At 55.0% G+C, this 16,599-nt stretch overlaps 1 protein-coding gene across 1 annotated transcript; it reads right to left on the bottom strand.

Annotated features, from left to right (window-relative positions):
• Window positions 1-1,083: 1,083 nt before the first annotated feature.
• On the bottom strand, window positions 1,084-16,391 carry FIGNL2 (fidgetin like 2). Its single transcript, XM_072358033.1, has 2 exons — window positions 16,257-16,391; window positions 1,084-4,240 (listed from the first exon to the last, which is right to left on the bottom strand). The coding sequence occupies exon 2, from the start codon at window positions 4,227-4,229 to the stop codon at window positions 2,076-2,078; it is 2,154 nt and encodes a 717-aa protein (XP_072214134.1). The 5' UTR covers window positions 4,230-4,240; window positions 16,257-16,391; the 3' UTR covers window positions 1,084-2,075.
• Between the last annotated feature and the right edge of the window lie 208 nt (window positions 16,392-16,599).

Genomic DNA, 16,599 nt, shown 5'->3' with positions numbered 1-16,599 from the left:
CTTTAATACTGTGTAATACTTTTCTTTTTAAAATACAGCATTTCTTGAGGTAGACCATTACAGCTCAAAAGCATTTCTCATTTTCAGACATCAATAAGACATGAATTAAATATTTTCATGTACAATACGTTGCAAAATGAGGTAGAAATGGTTACAGAGAGTGTACAAAGTCAAATAATGATAATTAATAATAATAATTAAAACAAAACAAAACAAAACAAAACAAAACTAACAGCAACAACAACAAAAAACAAGTCTTCAGGAACCCAGTACCACCTTTTGAAAGAGATGGGGAGGAGGCAGAGGTGCGTCCCCATTAATGCCCTTCGTGCACGCGCTCCCGTGCACACTTCAATGGGAAAATGAGAAAAATTGGGGGAAAACCCCCCCAAAAATTGGCTCCTTTGGCATCCTGAGCACTGCGGGGGTGGGAGCACCCCATGCCCACAATGCTCTTCTCCTGCTCTGCGTGCGCAGACCCTGAGATTCGGGGGGAGACCGACTCCCAAACACAGTACATAGCACTAAAAATAATAATAATAATAATAATAAAAATTATTATTCCTGTTCTTTTTTTCTTTTTCTTTTTTTTTTAAAAAAAGCAGAAAAACGAAACGAAACAAAAGCAAAACATGACAACCCAACCAGGTGGGGTGCCAATAAGGGAGAAAGACTGAGCCAAAAAGTGGTGCTGGGGACAGCTCCAAAGTCAAGGCCCTACAACGACCTCCACCCAACGCCATGAGGGCGACGGGAAGGGAAACAAAGCCAGACTGCCACCAGAAGGAGGGCACAGCAAACGTGAGAAGCACCCGAAATACATTCAACTTTCACCTTGGTAACAGCTTCAAGTTTTTGCTCCGGTTTCGTGGGGTTTCGATTTCTATCACCCTTTTTTTTTTCTTTTCTCTCTCTTTTTTTGTTTGTTTGGGAAGCAAACGCACGAGGCAAAACCTCTGCAAAACCTTAAAATCTCTTTTTTTTTTTTTGCTTATTTTTGAGAAGATTAAAAGAGTTTTGGAAGAAAAAAAAATCTTTTTTTTTTCTTTTTTTTTTTTCCTTTTTTTTTGTTCTTTTTTCTTTAACTCTGAGGTAATTCATTTCCTGAGTAGTTAAAAAAGAAAACAAAAACAAAAACACAAAAAAACCCAAACCAAACAACAAAACACAACCAACAACAGCAACAACAACAAAAAAACACCCCTACATACCTTACAAAAATAAAAACGAAGTCTAGCATATTAAACAATCTACAGCATTTCACTCCAAAGCCCTGGGTTCTGTGATCCCCCCGCCTCCCCCTCCTTGCGCCGCTTCCTCCATGGCTGTGGTCAATGTTTTGCTTGGGAAGAAGTGAGAAGATGGAAACCCTCTGCACACAGGGACAGGGGTTTGTGCATGGATCCATAGAAAGCTTTAATTGTGGCTTGTTTTCAGCTCTGCTCATCGCATCTGAGCAATGCCATCGGGCTGCGGATGTCCACTGCACAAGATTGGAGTGGATGAGCCTTAAGGTTCTCTCCCAACTCAACTGATTCTGTGGTTCTGTGATTGAGATGTGAATGTTCATTACATGGGGGTTGTGCTGGATGACCCTTAGGGGTTGCTTCCAACTCAACCAATTCCATGGTTCTATGATGGAGATGTGGGTGTTCATGGCATGGGAGTTGCACTGGATGAACTTTGAGGGTTCCTTCCAACTCAACTATTCTCTGGTTCTATGGCTGAGATCTGGATGTCCCTTGCACAAGACTTGGAGTGGGTGACCCTTAAGGTTCCCTTCCAACTCAATCAATTCTATGGTTCTATGACCAGGTTGTGGATGCTCGCTGCATGGGAGTTGCACTGGATGACCCTTCAGGTTCTCTTCCAACTCAACCAATTTTATGGTTCTATGATCCTACGGTTCTACGACCACTGGTCTGGAAACGGCTGCAAGGAGAGGCGGGTGAACAATAAATAGGTTATCCTGAGTTCAACGAGCGACTGCTTCAGAAAAACAAAGGACCAAAAAAGCCCAGTCCTATCAGAAACCCTAAGAAAGAGGTACATTGGTTGTCGCCGGGTCTTCCCGGTCAGTGCCTGGACCCGTACATCTTATCCCACTCAGCAAACAAGTCCAGCTCCTTCTGTGAGGTGGCGGGGCGGACCTTGCAAAAGGCCTTCTCAAAGTCCTTATAGGAGGTGGGTTGGATCTGGCCCGGCAAGCCATGCAGCGTGGTGGCCCCGGCGTGCTGGCAGAGCTGGATCAGCTCGCTGCCCGAGAAGCTCTCAGTGTGCTGTACCAAGGATGCCATCTCCCTCTCGCTCAGGCAGGAGCTTTGCTGAGCCAAGGCATGGTGGAGGATCTGCCGCCGAGCAATGCTGTCTGGTGGGGAGATGTAGAAGCGCTTGGCAAAGCGCCGGTGGGAAGCTTCATCCATGCTGCCGGGCCTTGAGGTGGTCCCTATGATGACCACGTTCTGCTCGGCCGAGGTAGCTACGTTGTCCAGGTAGGAAAGGAGCTGCGACTTGAGGTTTCCAGCCTGGCCACCATCCTGGGCCACCAGCAAGGATTCCACCTCCGTGATGAGCACCACCGAGGGCTGCCGGCACTTGGCCACAAAGAAAATGGTCTGGAGGATCTTCTCGGCTTCGGCTTTCCAGGTGGTGAGCAGGGCAGTGGCACTGAGCTTCAGCAGCGTGGAGCCCAGCTGGGTAGAGATGCAGCGGCTCAGGAGGGTCTTCCCAGTGCCATGTGGCCCAAACAGAAGGATGGTTCGGGGCAGCCTGCTCGCCCCAGTGTAGGCACCGGGCCGCAGGATGGGCCACACCAGCTCCTCCTCAATGGCTGCTTTGATGGAGACCTGCCCGGCGATGTCCGTCCACTGCACGGGCGGCCCATGCTCCACAATCTTGGTGTTCACCAACTCCAAGACCAGTGGGTCAACGTTTTTGGGTTGCTCCTCCACTGGTTGGCTGCTGAAGACAGGCGCTTTGGGTGGCAGCCTCAATGGGAAGGGGTGTCCTGGTTCGGCCACCCGCTCCCCATTGGCAAGGGGAGGGCTGAATTTCTCAAAGGACTCTGTGGGTCGCAGCGGGGCCTCCCCAGCTCCATAGGGTGGTGAGACCACGCTCTTCATCGCCTGCCCACCATATTTACTGCTGTGCTCCTCAGCACTGCCTGCTGGCCGCTTGCTGGCGCTGGGGAAGCCATTGCCTCGGCATTCACCATTGTCCGACATGGGGTAGGGGGACTTTGGCTGCTCGTAGCTGTATTTCCGATATCTGCCCTCTGCTTCATCCTCCCCACCTGAGATATCAAAAGCTTTCCTCTTCAAGGCGCCCGTCGCCTCGGTGCCCAAGGGTGGCACAGCCAACGAAGCCAACCCGGCGGCTTGGTAGCCATAGGCTGGCACTACAGATGGGCGAGTGTTGGGCCCAGGGGCTGGCAATGGGGTGGGTGCTGCGATGCCTGAGGGCAGATAGGAGGCAGAGGGATGGGGCGGGTGGATGGCCCCATAGCCCGGCTGTGTGGCGTAGCTGCCTGAGGTGTAGTTGTAGACGGGGCCAGAGGAACCATAGCCCGGCACCAGGGCGGATGAGGGGTGTGTGGGCTGCAGGAGCCCAGAGCTGTGCAGGGTGGGTGGGTGCGGAGGGGCAAGTGCTGTGCTGGGCTGGCCGCAGTAGCCAGAGGGCAAGTAGGTGCTGCCGTAGCCCCCAGGGTACTCCTGAGATGAGCCCAGCCCGCCGGAGCCGGCTGCTCCTCCACATGAATTCCCAGCATAGATGGGATCAGCGAGGTTGGCCGACACCACCGGGGAGCCAGCAAGCCCCAGAGGAGCGCTACCGGCCGGCACGGCGGGCGGCACCACGGCCTTGGCACCGGGGAGGCCATCGTGGATGGGTGTCAGTGGGTAGGCGCCGTCGGAGCTGTGAGGCACAGGCCAGGGCTCACCGTCCCCTTTTTGCCCATTAATGGGCCCAAAGGCACCGTCCCCATAGCCGCTCAGCGCCGGGCGCTCGTAGGGCGCATCCAACACCCCCGAGTACTTCTCGGCGTACCTCTTGAGGAGGTTGGAGGCGGTGAGTGCTGAGATGTCGTCGTTGGCCCAGGCGTAGTTGAAGCGCTGTCGGGTGCTGGGGTAGAGGTCGGACTTGTGGGCTGGTGAGGAGGTGGTGGAGGAGACGTCGAGGTGCTGCTCTGGCCACTGGTTCAGGGACTGGGCATGCTCTGGTGACCAGTGCATCTTCGACAGACCTACGGGTCACAGGAATCGTGGTGTCATTAAAGGGTATCAAAGACCTCCAGGGTGATCAAAGTCTAACCCATCAAGCCATCTCCGCTAGACCATATCCCCATGTTCCACATCTAAGCAGCGTGAGACCACCAAAACTGGGACAAGTGCCTTCCTGCACTGCTCAGAACACACCAAACCACCCTGTTCACCTGGGCCGTGTTGCACCTAATCCCAATCACACAGAACTGTGGAACTACAGAGTAACAGAAAGGCTTGGATTGGAAAGGGCCTTCAGGATCATCTACTTCCATCCTCTGTGTCCTAAATTACACACTTACAGTCAAAAATCCCCCCTTTTGCATCATGGGGGAGCTCAGGTGCAAGCAGTGTACCTGAGTGATGGAAGGGCTGGAGCCAAGATCCACCCCTTCCCAGACCTCATTTAAGGGCTGGCAGTGGAAGTGAGTGTATCTTTTTGGAGATCCCCGTGGATTTGAGATCTTCTGAAGGTAAGCAGCTGCTTTCCTTTGTTTCTGTGCCCCTGGCTGTTGTATTTGAGCAAGTCCTCGCTTGCTGCAGCCTAGGGCTTTGCTGCTCTGCTGTCATTGCTGTGCATTGCATTGCAAAGACATATGAGTAGTTTTGGTGTATTGTCACTGAATTGTTGAATATCCTGGGCTGGAAGGGACCCATAGGATCACTGAGTCCATCTCCTGGCTGTGTGCAGGGCACCCGTATTAATTGCTCCTGGCGCCTTAATAGCATTTGGTGAATTCTTAGCAATGAGAGAGCTGGGATTAAGCACAGACAACTCTGCAGTAATGCAATGGGGAGGATGCAATGGGGAATGGAGCAGCCCTGTGCAACCCCATGAATCCCACACGCTCCTGCCCAGGGAACAAAGCCTGGCTGGGAGCTGTGCATCTCCCCAGTTCCCAAAGCTGTGGGGTTGAGGTCTTGCACTGCACACACATGGAAGTACTGTCCCACCTCAGCCTGCACCCCTCTGCTCAACCCCTCGTGGTGGTGCACATCCCTGCTGACATCTCTAGGGTAAGAAAAGGCAGAAGAGCCAGGGCAGCCCCCAGCCCCATTGTTATCTGCAGTGCTGAGCCCCCCAGCAGCTCCCCCCCGCCTTCCCAGACCCACACAAAGCTGCAGTGGGAGCAGGAGGGCTCTCGCGCCCCATTCAGCCTTTAAGCCACTTTGTGACCGCGGCACAATTAGATTACTTAATGCTTTAATTGACTTATATGGCATTTGTACTTCCACTTTGGATATCAAACTTCCACAAGAGGATTTAAATGGCAGCTTTGCGTGGCTTTATCCGCCATCCCCCCCCACCCTGCATTTACTCACCATTATTAAAGTGCTACTGATAGATCAACGCTCGCCAGAGCCGGCCTGCAGGAAAGGGCCTTTCCATTGAGCACAAAGAGGGAGCTTCCCAGCAAAGCTTTGCTCCTGCTGTAGTAGCACAGCTTAGGTAGAATAGGGTGGTAAGGGCTGAGGGGAGCAGAGGGCACTGAGGAGCTGTGGAAGGGAGAAATGAGGCTTTGCTGAGGAGGGAGATGTTATGCAGAGGTGCATTTTCACTGGGGGGGGAGCTGAAGGACCCCGAGTTTCCATCCTTGCTCAGTGCTGTGGCACCAAACAGGGATGTGCTTTCTGGATCAGGATCCAAATGGTTCCTAAGCTGCCAAAAAAACAAAGGCAGGTTTGGGCCTCAAAATGCTTCCTATGGATGCTCAGAGCCCGCTCAGTGTTGTTAGTGCCAAGCAGGGAAATGCAACTTGCTTTTCTCCCTTTAGCATAGATGGACGCCAGCACCCAAAGCCTAAAAGATCCGCGCTTAAAGAAAATGCAGCATTTGCTTTGCAGCCCCGGGGTCGGCTCGGATGTGATCCTACATGATCCTACAGCTCCATCCCGGATCCACGCGGCACGAAATGCTCACCGTGCATCAGCGCTTGCGGATAGGGCTGCAAAACCCAACTGCAAAAACAAGCTGGGAAAGGGAAAGCAAAGCCATGCAATGAGTCGCAAAGCCGGAGGAGGGGAGGTGGGGGGGGGGGGGGAGAAGTTGTCAGGGGGCCGCGATGTGACGTGAATGAGCGCTCGGAGCGGGGACAGATGTTTCAATGCTCCCCTTGGCAGTGTGAGAAAATTACTGTCCAGTGACCAAATGGCACGGCCGGTTCCCACCCTCGCTGCTGCCCCATTATCCACAGCGCAAGACAAAGGCGGGTAGGGGGGGGGGCTGGGCAGGGGAGAATCCTATTGTTCCCTCTCGCCCTAATTATGGAAATCTTGTTAATCTATTCAGCAGCCACTCTGAAGTGGGCTTTTGTTCGGGGCCCTTCTTCATGCGCGCAACCAGGGCGCAACGCCGGGGGTGTCCCGATGGCACAGCGTTGGGGTGCACTTCCCTCTCCCCCCCCCTTCAAAACGACCCCTCTTGGGGGGACCTCGTGTTGCTGTGGGTATCAAACTCATGTGTGTGTGTGTGTGTGTGTGTGTGTGCATGGCAGGGCTGTGTGTGCACGCGTTGCTGCTCCTTGTGCAACAAAACCCACGCGGGTGAAGGGTGCGCAGCGGCGGGTGCTGATGGTGGCAGAGATTCAGCTCTCTCCTTTGGGATGGGGTTCTTATGGATGCAGAGGGTGAAGGTTTCCATGTGTAGCACTGAGCCAACGATGTGCCCGAAGTTGGCGTTTAAACCCAGGCGAGCAGCCCTGCAAATGCTGGCTGTGCCTCAGTTTCCCCTTTGCTTTGCAGCCGCCAACCAGAGCAGGGAGGGAACACGTGCAGCAGAAGCAATCCAATGAGCCACTCATTTTGCTCGCATTGCTGTCATCTTGCTGAGGGCCCCTTTTAAAGGGGGAGGATTTCTGCTTTTTCAGGACTCCACGTAGCCCCATCATCCCTCCGTTGGCCCCAGAGCAAGCACACTCAGCTGCTGGGGGTCCCATCTCTCAGCCCAGCCCCTAACGTTTCCCATAGTCTTACAAGCACTGCTCACACCGATCTCTTTACATCACACAGATGGCTTTTCCCAGCAGGATTTTGCTCTCAGCACCCTCAGCTCGATCCAGGCAAGGCCCTGTTGCGTGCCCTTACAACACGGGTGCAGTTATTGCATCAACAGCTTTGCTGCTTGCAATAGGGTTTGCCCCAGGTCTTGCATTGTGCTTCAGTGCTTTGCAGCCACGCTTCAGTGCTTTGCCACTGCAGGAGGTGAGGTGCTTCACTGGAGACTGAGCAGCACGGGGCTCTGCAGGGCATGGGAGGGTTGGGGGGGGGTGGGAGGGTTGGGTTGTTTCTTGTAAATGAGGCATTTCCTGATGATCTTTTTGGCTTCTGCAGTGCAAAGCTCATCGTGGCCCAGCTCACCCCTGGCTCACAGCAGCACCGTTGGTGTTACGGCAAGTCAAACCCTGGCAATAAAGGAGAATTATGGCTGACTCAGGCACACTTGGAGCTGGGGGCTGTGGTGGAGTGCTGAAGTGTTTTTGCAGCGCTGCTATAGATCACAGTGATGTTCTGGCCGGGTCACCTCCAGGAATCAGAAGGGACCCCCCTGGATCTGGGGCCACAGAGTGACACGAAGAATCAAGGTCTCTGCAGCACTCTGTTCACTGATGGATCCTCCAGATGTTCCTTCTTTGGGGCTTCTTGCTTTGCTAACACAGCATTCCAGAGGCCGCATCTCCCCTCAGCTTGCAGAGATGGATGGATGTTGGCCTTGGCAATGCTCCTCCAGCTCCCATCTTCTGTGTTTCTTGCACAGCTATTTTGCTTCTCGTCAGAGCAGAGAGAGGAGCACCAAAGCCCTGTGGTGTGGCTCAGCCATGAGCTCTGTCTGCTCGTGGTGGAGACATGGAGACACTTCCCTCTCCCACTCCTCCCATAGGAACCCCATGGATCCACAGGGGCCTCAGTGACCTGTAGGGATGCCACGGACCCATAGGAACACCACAGACCCACAGGGAATCCACATATCCATAGGGACACCATGGACCCATGGGGACACCACAGACCCTTAGGGACACCACAGACACATAGGGACACCATGGATCCATAGAAACACCATGGGCCCATAGGGACACCAGTGACCCATAGGGACACCACAGACCCATGGGGACACCACAGGCCTCCAGCACAGCTTTGGAGCTTTAGGAAGCTGACCACCAAGGCACCAGCTTGGGTTGCACGGCGAACCCAAACCCGTTTGCAGCTGCCCTCCAACAAAGAGAAGGACTGAACAGTGACCACAGCAATAGCCAACACAGGTGTGGTAAAAGGAGGGTGGGCAGCCCCCATGTGCCCCATCCCCACCCAACAAGGATCAGCAATCGCATGGGAGCTTGGGGCTCAGCCATTTGCCCTGCCCAACCATATATCACACCCAGAGCAGCTGGACATCAGGATGCAATGCAGAGGGCAATGGGCCACAGCCCATCTGTGCAGCTCCAGGACCCGTCCAGGGAATGAAAAATTAATACATGTCCGCTCGGCCCGGCAACAGCTGACCATCATCCTCCATCTGGAGGGGCAGTGCTGGGGGTTGGAGGAATCCCCAGGATCACAGGATGTGGGTGGGGGTCTCTGTGATAATGGGTGCCAATGGGTGGGGGTCTCTGGTGCCAATGGTGGGTTTAAGGTGTTTATGCTCCGTGTTTCAGCATCTTAAGATGGATGGGAGAAGGAGGGGCAGTAAGGATCTAAATGGAAGTGGGAATTACTGGCTCATTTCATCACACGGTTCTGGCCCATGGGGTGCTTGCTGCTGGGATGGGCTGCAGTGTGAATCCATCCCCACTCTGCCATAGGGGCACTTCAGCCCCGATTCTTCCTGATGTTTCCTCTGCCATCACTTCTCACCCTGCGGATGCTCTCCTGCCCCCTCAGTTCTGTCGCACGTTGGCTGGGTTGAGGTTTTGGCTGCGACCTCCAAGCAAGAGCCCACCTTGAAGGGCAGCTCCCAGCAGGAAGGGAGCAGGTAGAAGCTTCATTGAGGTAACTGTTGTCCACTTTGGGTAAGGGCTCCCTTCCCACAGGATGTGGCCCACAAGTTGCTGCTCCCAGGACCAAAGGCTGCCACCAAAATCTCTTCCCTTGATGCCATGTGAGCTCTCCAGAGCCGGACTTGGATGCAGTGCATTGGACCCATCCCATTTCCTGAGGATTCCAATGGGGAGGAAAAGCAAAGTCCATTTCTGATCAGCAGAACCATTTCCCCAAGCAGAGGCTGTCCCAGAAGAGGTGAAATGGACCCGATTTGCATGCAATCTGCACAACAAGGAGCGTGCCACAACACAGCCCCGTGCTCCACTCCATAGCGAGGTGTGGGCTTTGCTTCTGCCCATGGACCTCTACAGGGAGATGTAGGGGAACGGACTGAAGGCATCTTGGTGCCACCCTCTGCTCTGCTGCTCCACAACCACAGAACCACGGGATCCTGTTTGGAAAGGACCTTCAAGATCCCCACGTCCAACCCATCCCACTGCACAAGCCCTGCTGTTGCACCCGCGGTTTGATGTGCACCCAAACCACCTGCAGGACACGTGCATGAACCCCAGAAGGTTGGCAGCAGTTCCGCTCTCTTCCCTTTGCAAGAAGAAATCATCACAGCTCTATTTCATTACCCCACAAGCAACAAACAGCCCTGCATGCTGTGGGGGCTTGGAAGACCCCCAGTCACGGCCCTCCCTTATCCGGGTGCTTTCCATGCTGTAGCTCCAACAGCAGCCTCCCTCGGGGGCAAAGCAACACCAGCAGCCCCCCTTATTCCCCCCTACTCCCCCTCTGCTCTGTGTGCTGCCATAGGGCCGGGGGGGCTGCAGAGGAAGCTGCAGCACGGAGATAATTTGCCGCGTGCAGCGAAGCCTGGCGCAGCGGTAGCTGTAACGCTCCAGCTCCTATCCTCCACGGAACGAATCAATCTTAATTAACTCTAATTCTGGATAGCCTTCCCTGCCCTGACCAGCACCTTTAGCAACGCGGTTGGATTTTCTGCCTGGCTGCCCTCCCTGGGCTGCACGCTCCGAGGGGGGAAATGGAGCAAAAATCTCCCACTTCTTTTACACCAATCCATCCCTGCTGTGCACCCTGGGGGAAGGCAGAGCCCATCCCACACCCACCCCAAGGCACGGCGTGGTGTGGAGGCCTCTCTCCCTCGGTGCCTTTTGTTTTCTCAAGCCTTTTGACTCCCCGATTCTTTCTTCAACGCCGCCCAACAGCAGCAGCATGAAAAGCCAAAGTCCCTCCTGCACTCCATTCACTAATGGATTTTCCAGCAGTTCCCCCTTCTTTGGGGATTCTTTCTTTGCTGACAGCGTTGCCCTATAGGCTGCATCTTCCCCTCTGCTTGCAGGGATGGATGGATGTTGGCTTTGGGGACCCACACATCCCTGCAGCTCCCACCTCCTGCACTCCTCATGCAGTTATTACAGCCAGGTTGGAACATCTCTGCTGCTTAGGACAGGATGGTGCAGCGCTGCTCGAAGCCAGAAGGTAAAATGCCAACCAGTTTGGAATCCACCCCCCACCACTCTGAGTGTTGGCCCCAAAAAGTTGGAAATTCACCCCCAACAAGTCAAGATTTGCCTCTAAAAAAGGGAGATTCTGAGGACGGCAGACCCATAGCATAGACCTACAAGGCCAAAAGTTGCTTCTTCAGGTCCTGGTACACCATGGAAAGGCTTCACCCCACTCACAAAGTGAAAGCATTGATGAAATGGGGAGCAGCCCTGAGCTGTGCTGCCCCTGTGCAGCCTCCAAGTGCACATTGATCGTGCAGCACCGGGCCCATCTCCGAGAGATAATCCTAAGGCAGAAATAATTCATTTTCCTCCCTTTTCAGCAGCCACTCATTAAAAAGTAATCACTTTGTGCCACGAGGATGCGAACAGCCCAAGGTCAGATCCATAACTGCCTTATTTCTGTGGTGTATACCTGGAGAGCACGGCCAATGGGGTGACCCCCAGGAGTTGAGAGCTGTCATGGGGAAGGGGTGGGATAGGTGACACACGGTGACATATCCAGCCCACCAGTGACATTGGGGACACGGTGCCTCCCAAACCTGTATAATGGCACAGGATTGCAGCCCATCACCATTTAATTACACCATTCTGCTGCCACTGCTGTTAATTACATAACTTCCCCCCTCTGGGAGGCATTGGGATGTAGAACACAATGGTGGTGGCTTGGTGAGCTCTCCCCATAGTGAAGGCATGCTGGAATGGAAACGTAGATTGGTTGGGTTGGAAGGGACCTTAAAGATCACGGAACCATAGAATGGTTGGGTTGGAAGGGTTCTTAGGATGACAGAACTATAGAATGGATGGATCGGAAGGGACATTGGGGTCATAGAACCATGGTTTGGGTTGAAAGGGTCCTTTAAGGTGGCAGAACCATGGGATGGTTGTGTTGGAAGGGACCTTGAAGATCATGGAACCATACAATGGGTTGGAAGGGTCCTTAAGGACCACAGAACCATTGAATGGTTGAGTTGGAAGAGACCTCAGAACCACAGTTTGGGTTGGAAGGGACCTTAGAGATCATGGAACAATGCAATGGGTTGGAAGGGACCTCCAAGCCCATTCAGTTCCATCCCCTCCTGCCCCAAACACATTCTTCCTTAGGCAAACAGCATTGCCACACACAGACCCTATGGGACAAGGAGCAGAGTACAACCCCACTGCTGGGAACATCCCCTCACTTCTGCAGACAATGCCAGCCTACAGCTGATGCCGTCGCTTTGGGAACGCGGAGGGAGATTAATGACATCGAGCAGCTGAGAGCCACCAGGAAAAGGATGGGGAATGGGCTGTGGGGTCCCTGTGGCCATGAGCTCCGTGCTGCTGCACCTCTCCTCTATTTACACAGCAAATTCTTTGTTGGGGGATGGCCTCCTCCGATGGGTTTGGTCAAGGCAGGAGGAAGGGGCACTTATTCTGCTATAATTCAGCCTTATTCAGTGTGGGTTAAAGTGCAAATTGTCTCAATGTTCGTTTTCACTTCCTTGGGGTTGGGGAAGAAAACGAAGTGGATCTTTGGAAGGAAAACAGCCTGAAGACGTCGCTGTCTGCAGATGGCACTGAAAATGGGGCAAGCAGGGCATGGAGTGAGGGGTGCATCTGCAATACAAGCAGTGAGAGCACCGCTGTAATCACACGCATCTGCCCATCCTTCCCATCATCTGCACTCAGGAGAAGGGAGGAAAGCCACGCAATGCAACCCCTGCCCCGCTCCCTGCTGGAGGCAGAAAGGCCTTGGCTGGGTTTATGAGGGCCCCCATAAAGATCAGGGGTTGCTGATAAGAGACCCCAGGCATGCGCTGCTGCGGGAACGGCGGTGCTGGTGATCTGTACAATTTAACCAGCATTAACTGCAGCTGATGACAGGGCACGGGGCTGGGAGAGGGAGTTTGCAATGGGGATTTTCTCATCCAGCAAAGGGGATTCTCCCATCCGGCAATGAGAATTTCCCATCCAGCAATGGGGATTTTCTCAACCACCAACGGGGATTTTATCACCCATCAATGGGAATCCTTTCAACCACCAATGGGGGATCTTCCCACCCACCAATAGGGATTCCCCCATCCGCCAATGGGAACTCTCCCATCCACCAATAGGGATCTTCCCACCCACCAACGGGAACTCTCTCAGCCCCCAATGGGGATTTCCCCATCCTCCAATGGCAATTCTCCCATCCAGCAATGGGAATGTTCCCATTTGATGCTGACAAAGCCCGGTTTGGTCCCGGTGGTACGAACCCAAGTGGTGGCAATGAGTGTTTTGGAGCCTGGGGGTGACAGCAGAGCTGAAAGCCGCACGAAGCCACACATTGGGCCAAGGCAAGGGATGACAAAGGCTCCGCTCAGAGCCATGGAATCACCAGAGCTCAAAACCTACAGCTGAAAAGTGTTTACAATGGCATAAATGCAAAAGGTCAGCGTGGCGCAGAGGTCACCATCGCTTCTCCAGATGCATTAACGTCAGCTCCGAGAAATTCCCTGTAGGAATCCTCCGGTAAATCCGGCACCGTGGGGGCATTCCCATCCCTGAGCAGCAAAAGGGAACGACAGAACAGGAGGGAAGGAAGGAGGGAAGGAAGGGAAGAAGGAAGGAAGGGAAGGGAAGGGAAGGGAAGGGAAGGGAAGGGAAGGGAAGGGAAGGGAAGGGAAGGGAAGGGAAGGGAAGGGAAGGGAAGGGAAGGGAAGGGAAGGGAAGGGAAGGGAAGGGAAGGGAAGGGAAGGGAAGGGAAGGGAAGGGAAGGGAAGGGAAGGGAAGGGAAGGGAAGGGAAGGGAAGGGAAGGGAAGGGAAGGGAAGGGAAGGAGCATGTTGGGCTGTTGGCAGAAAAATCCACGCTCCTGGCACAGGGACCCCTTTATGATGGATGCGGATCCCACGCTGCGGTGCTGCCAGAGCTCCTCAAGCCCTCTCAGTTTACTTTGCCATCAGAGGAGGAGGTGACCCCGCAGCTGCTGCTCTGCACAAGGTTAAACCCTCAGCACAAGATCTGGGCACCCAGCAGTGCGGCCACTGAACCCCCACAGCAATGGATGGATGTGGGGTGCAGACTCCACGCTTTCAGACCCCAAACCCAATGGATTGGATGCTGGGATAGGATACGGAGCTGGGAGCAGCCTGGGGTGGAATTGTGGCCCCTCCATTTGAATCAAACACTGAAAGCATCTCCACATCAGCTCTAATGATCCACAAACAACACAGGTAGAGCTTTGGCCACTCACTGCATGCACCCATGGCCACAAATTCCTGCTGCTCCCCTCACTGCAATGAATTTTCCTTGTCCCACTTTGGAGCTTTCCCTTAATTGAAGAATTAACTCCCCTTTATGCTATGGGAGCGCGGCCCTGGGGATGCTGTTTGAGCCCCGATGTCGGGAGGGAGAGAAAGGGGGGGGGAAGGGAGGGAGGGAGGAGAAAACACCGCTTCCAGATAAGCAATTGTTAACATGATCCATATGGTACACAACTCGCCTTTCTGTTTAACCAAAATGATAATGGCAAAAGGGAAGAATGCGGCGGGGGCTCCGTGGGAGAACAAAGGCTCTGCCCAAAGCCTTCCCTGCAGAAAAGGGCTTGGAAAAGGCAAAGGGGGGGGGGGGGGGGAATCTCTTGCCTCTCTGTGCCAAAAGCCCACCCTGAGCCCTCAGAACCCCTCCGTGGATAAACGGCGTCACGATCCCACAGCTGTCAGCCATAAAATACCCCGCCACGAATGAACGGGGACACTGTTTCCGACCCCATAATAAACTTTGAAGGAGAGAGCTGCCGTAACGATGGAGCTGGAGGAGCGCCGATGAATCCAGGCTGCCGTGTTTACGTTCCCTCAGATCCGAGGAGCACAATGCAGTTCGTGCCATTCATTATCCCCCAAAGAGAGAAATGTCAACACAGTTCTGCTGCAGGGACCGAAACCAAACGTTGGGCTTGATAACAACGGCAGCGCTGCCACCCCCAGCATCACCCCAGCATCACCCCATCATCACCCCCAGCATCACCCCAGCATCACCCCATCATCACCCCCAGCATCACCCCAGCATCACCCCATCATCACCCCCAGCATCACCCCCATCATCACCCCATCATCACCCCCAGCATCACCCCAGCATCACCCCCAGCATCACCCCATCATCACCCCCAGCATCACCCCCAGCCCCACAGCTCAGCTCGGTTCTGATCGGATCGGTTCTGCACTCAGCTCCACACTCAGCCCTGGACTTGGTTCGACACTGAATTCAGTTCCAAACTGGGTTCTGAGTTCAGCCCCACCTTCACCTCTGCACTCAGTTCCAAGCCCAGTTCTGAATTCCGCTCCACATTCGGTTCCGCGCTCGGTTCCAAACCCAGTTCTGAGTTTGGTTCTGCCTTCAGTTCCACACTCAGTTCCACGATCCCTTTTGGATTTGCTTCTACATTCAGTTCCACACTCGGTTCTGAATTCAACTCCAAATTCACTTCTGCATTCACTTCTGAATTCAGTTCCACACTCAGCTCCGAATTCAGCTCCGAATTCAGCTCCGAATTCAGTTCCAGATTCAGTTCCCAATTCACAACCGACTCCAGCCCCACACCCCGTCCTGCCCTCCGCTCTGCTCCCATCCCCACACGCAGCTCCGATTTCAGCCCTGCGCTCTTTTCTCCCTCTCAGTGCCCTACAAACACGCCGGCTCCGTTTCTCAGCCACGCGTATTTTGTGCTCCGGGATGGGACGACGAGCACGGAGCCCCCAGAACCATCGCGATGGAGGGAGCGATAAACCCCACAGCATTAAACCCCACAGCATTAAACCCCACAGCAATAAACCCCACAGCGATGAACCCCACAGCGATGAACCCCATAGCGATAAACCCCACAGCAGCAGCGCCCCATCGCCGTTCCGTTCCGCTCTTTCTGCCTTTTTCCCCCCAAATGCCTTTTGTCCTCCGAGAGGAATTAGCGCACCTCAAAACATCCCCCCCTCCCACCCCCTCCCCCGGCCAAAGCCCACCCCCCATAGAAGCGCTTTCTGGAGCGGTTCCCCACTGCGGAGCGCACCGCGGCGCTTCGGGGCTGTTTGACGTTCGTGATCGCGCATTGTTCGGGGGCCGGAACACCCTCCGCTCCGGGAATGGGGCCGGACCCCCCCCCGGGGGCACAACTGGGACCCCCCTCTCCCCCCCGATAGCTGGGACCCCCGTCCCCCCCGATCCCTTTCGAAGGGGGGGGGGGCGGGGTTGGTAATGGGCAAAGCTCGCGGCTCGGAGGATGCCCGAGCCCAGGGTAGGGTTGGGATCGCTCTACACTCAGCAGAACCGAAATCGCCTCATTTGACCCCCAAAAACCCGTTGATTTCCGGAAGGAAGTGCCAAAAGAGCCGAAATCGCCTCATTTCACCCTAAAACCTCCGAGATTCCGGCCTGGATGGGGAGGGTTCCCAGCACGGGGATGCGTGGCCGGGAGCCGCCCCTCCCTCTCTCAGTGCCCCCCCCCTCCCCTTCCCCCCCTCCGGGGACCCCCTACTCACCTCCTCATACCGACGGGCCTTAACGCAGCCCGGGGGGGGGCGGCCGTGCGTGGACCCCCATCCTGCCGCTGCCCCCGGACAATGCGGGGCGGCCCGCGGGCGGCGGGGGCTGTGGGGCCGGCGCTGGGGCTGTGCTGGGGCCGAGGGTTGGGGCTATGGGGACGGCCCCCACGACGCCCACGGACCGCCCCCCGTGCACCGCTGTGGGGCGGAGCGGAGCGGCGGAGCGGAGCGGCCCCTCGGGCGCAGCGGGGGTGGGGGTGGGGGGGGATGGAGCGGGGCGGGGGGCGGAGGGGGATGAGGAGAAGGGTTTGGGAACGAGTGGGGTTGGGGAGACACAAAG

This window comes from Excalfactoria chinensis, chromosome 28 (assembly GCF_039878825.1).
Source record: "Excalfactoria chinensis isolate bCotChi1 chromosome 28, bCotChi1.hap2, whole genome shotgun sequence".
In the NCBI taxonomy this organism is placed as follows: domain Eukaryota; kingdom Metazoa; phylum Chordata; class Aves; order Galliformes; family Phasianidae; genus Excalfactoria; species Excalfactoria chinensis.
This window is presented reverse-complemented; position numbering and strand designations above follow the sequence as displayed.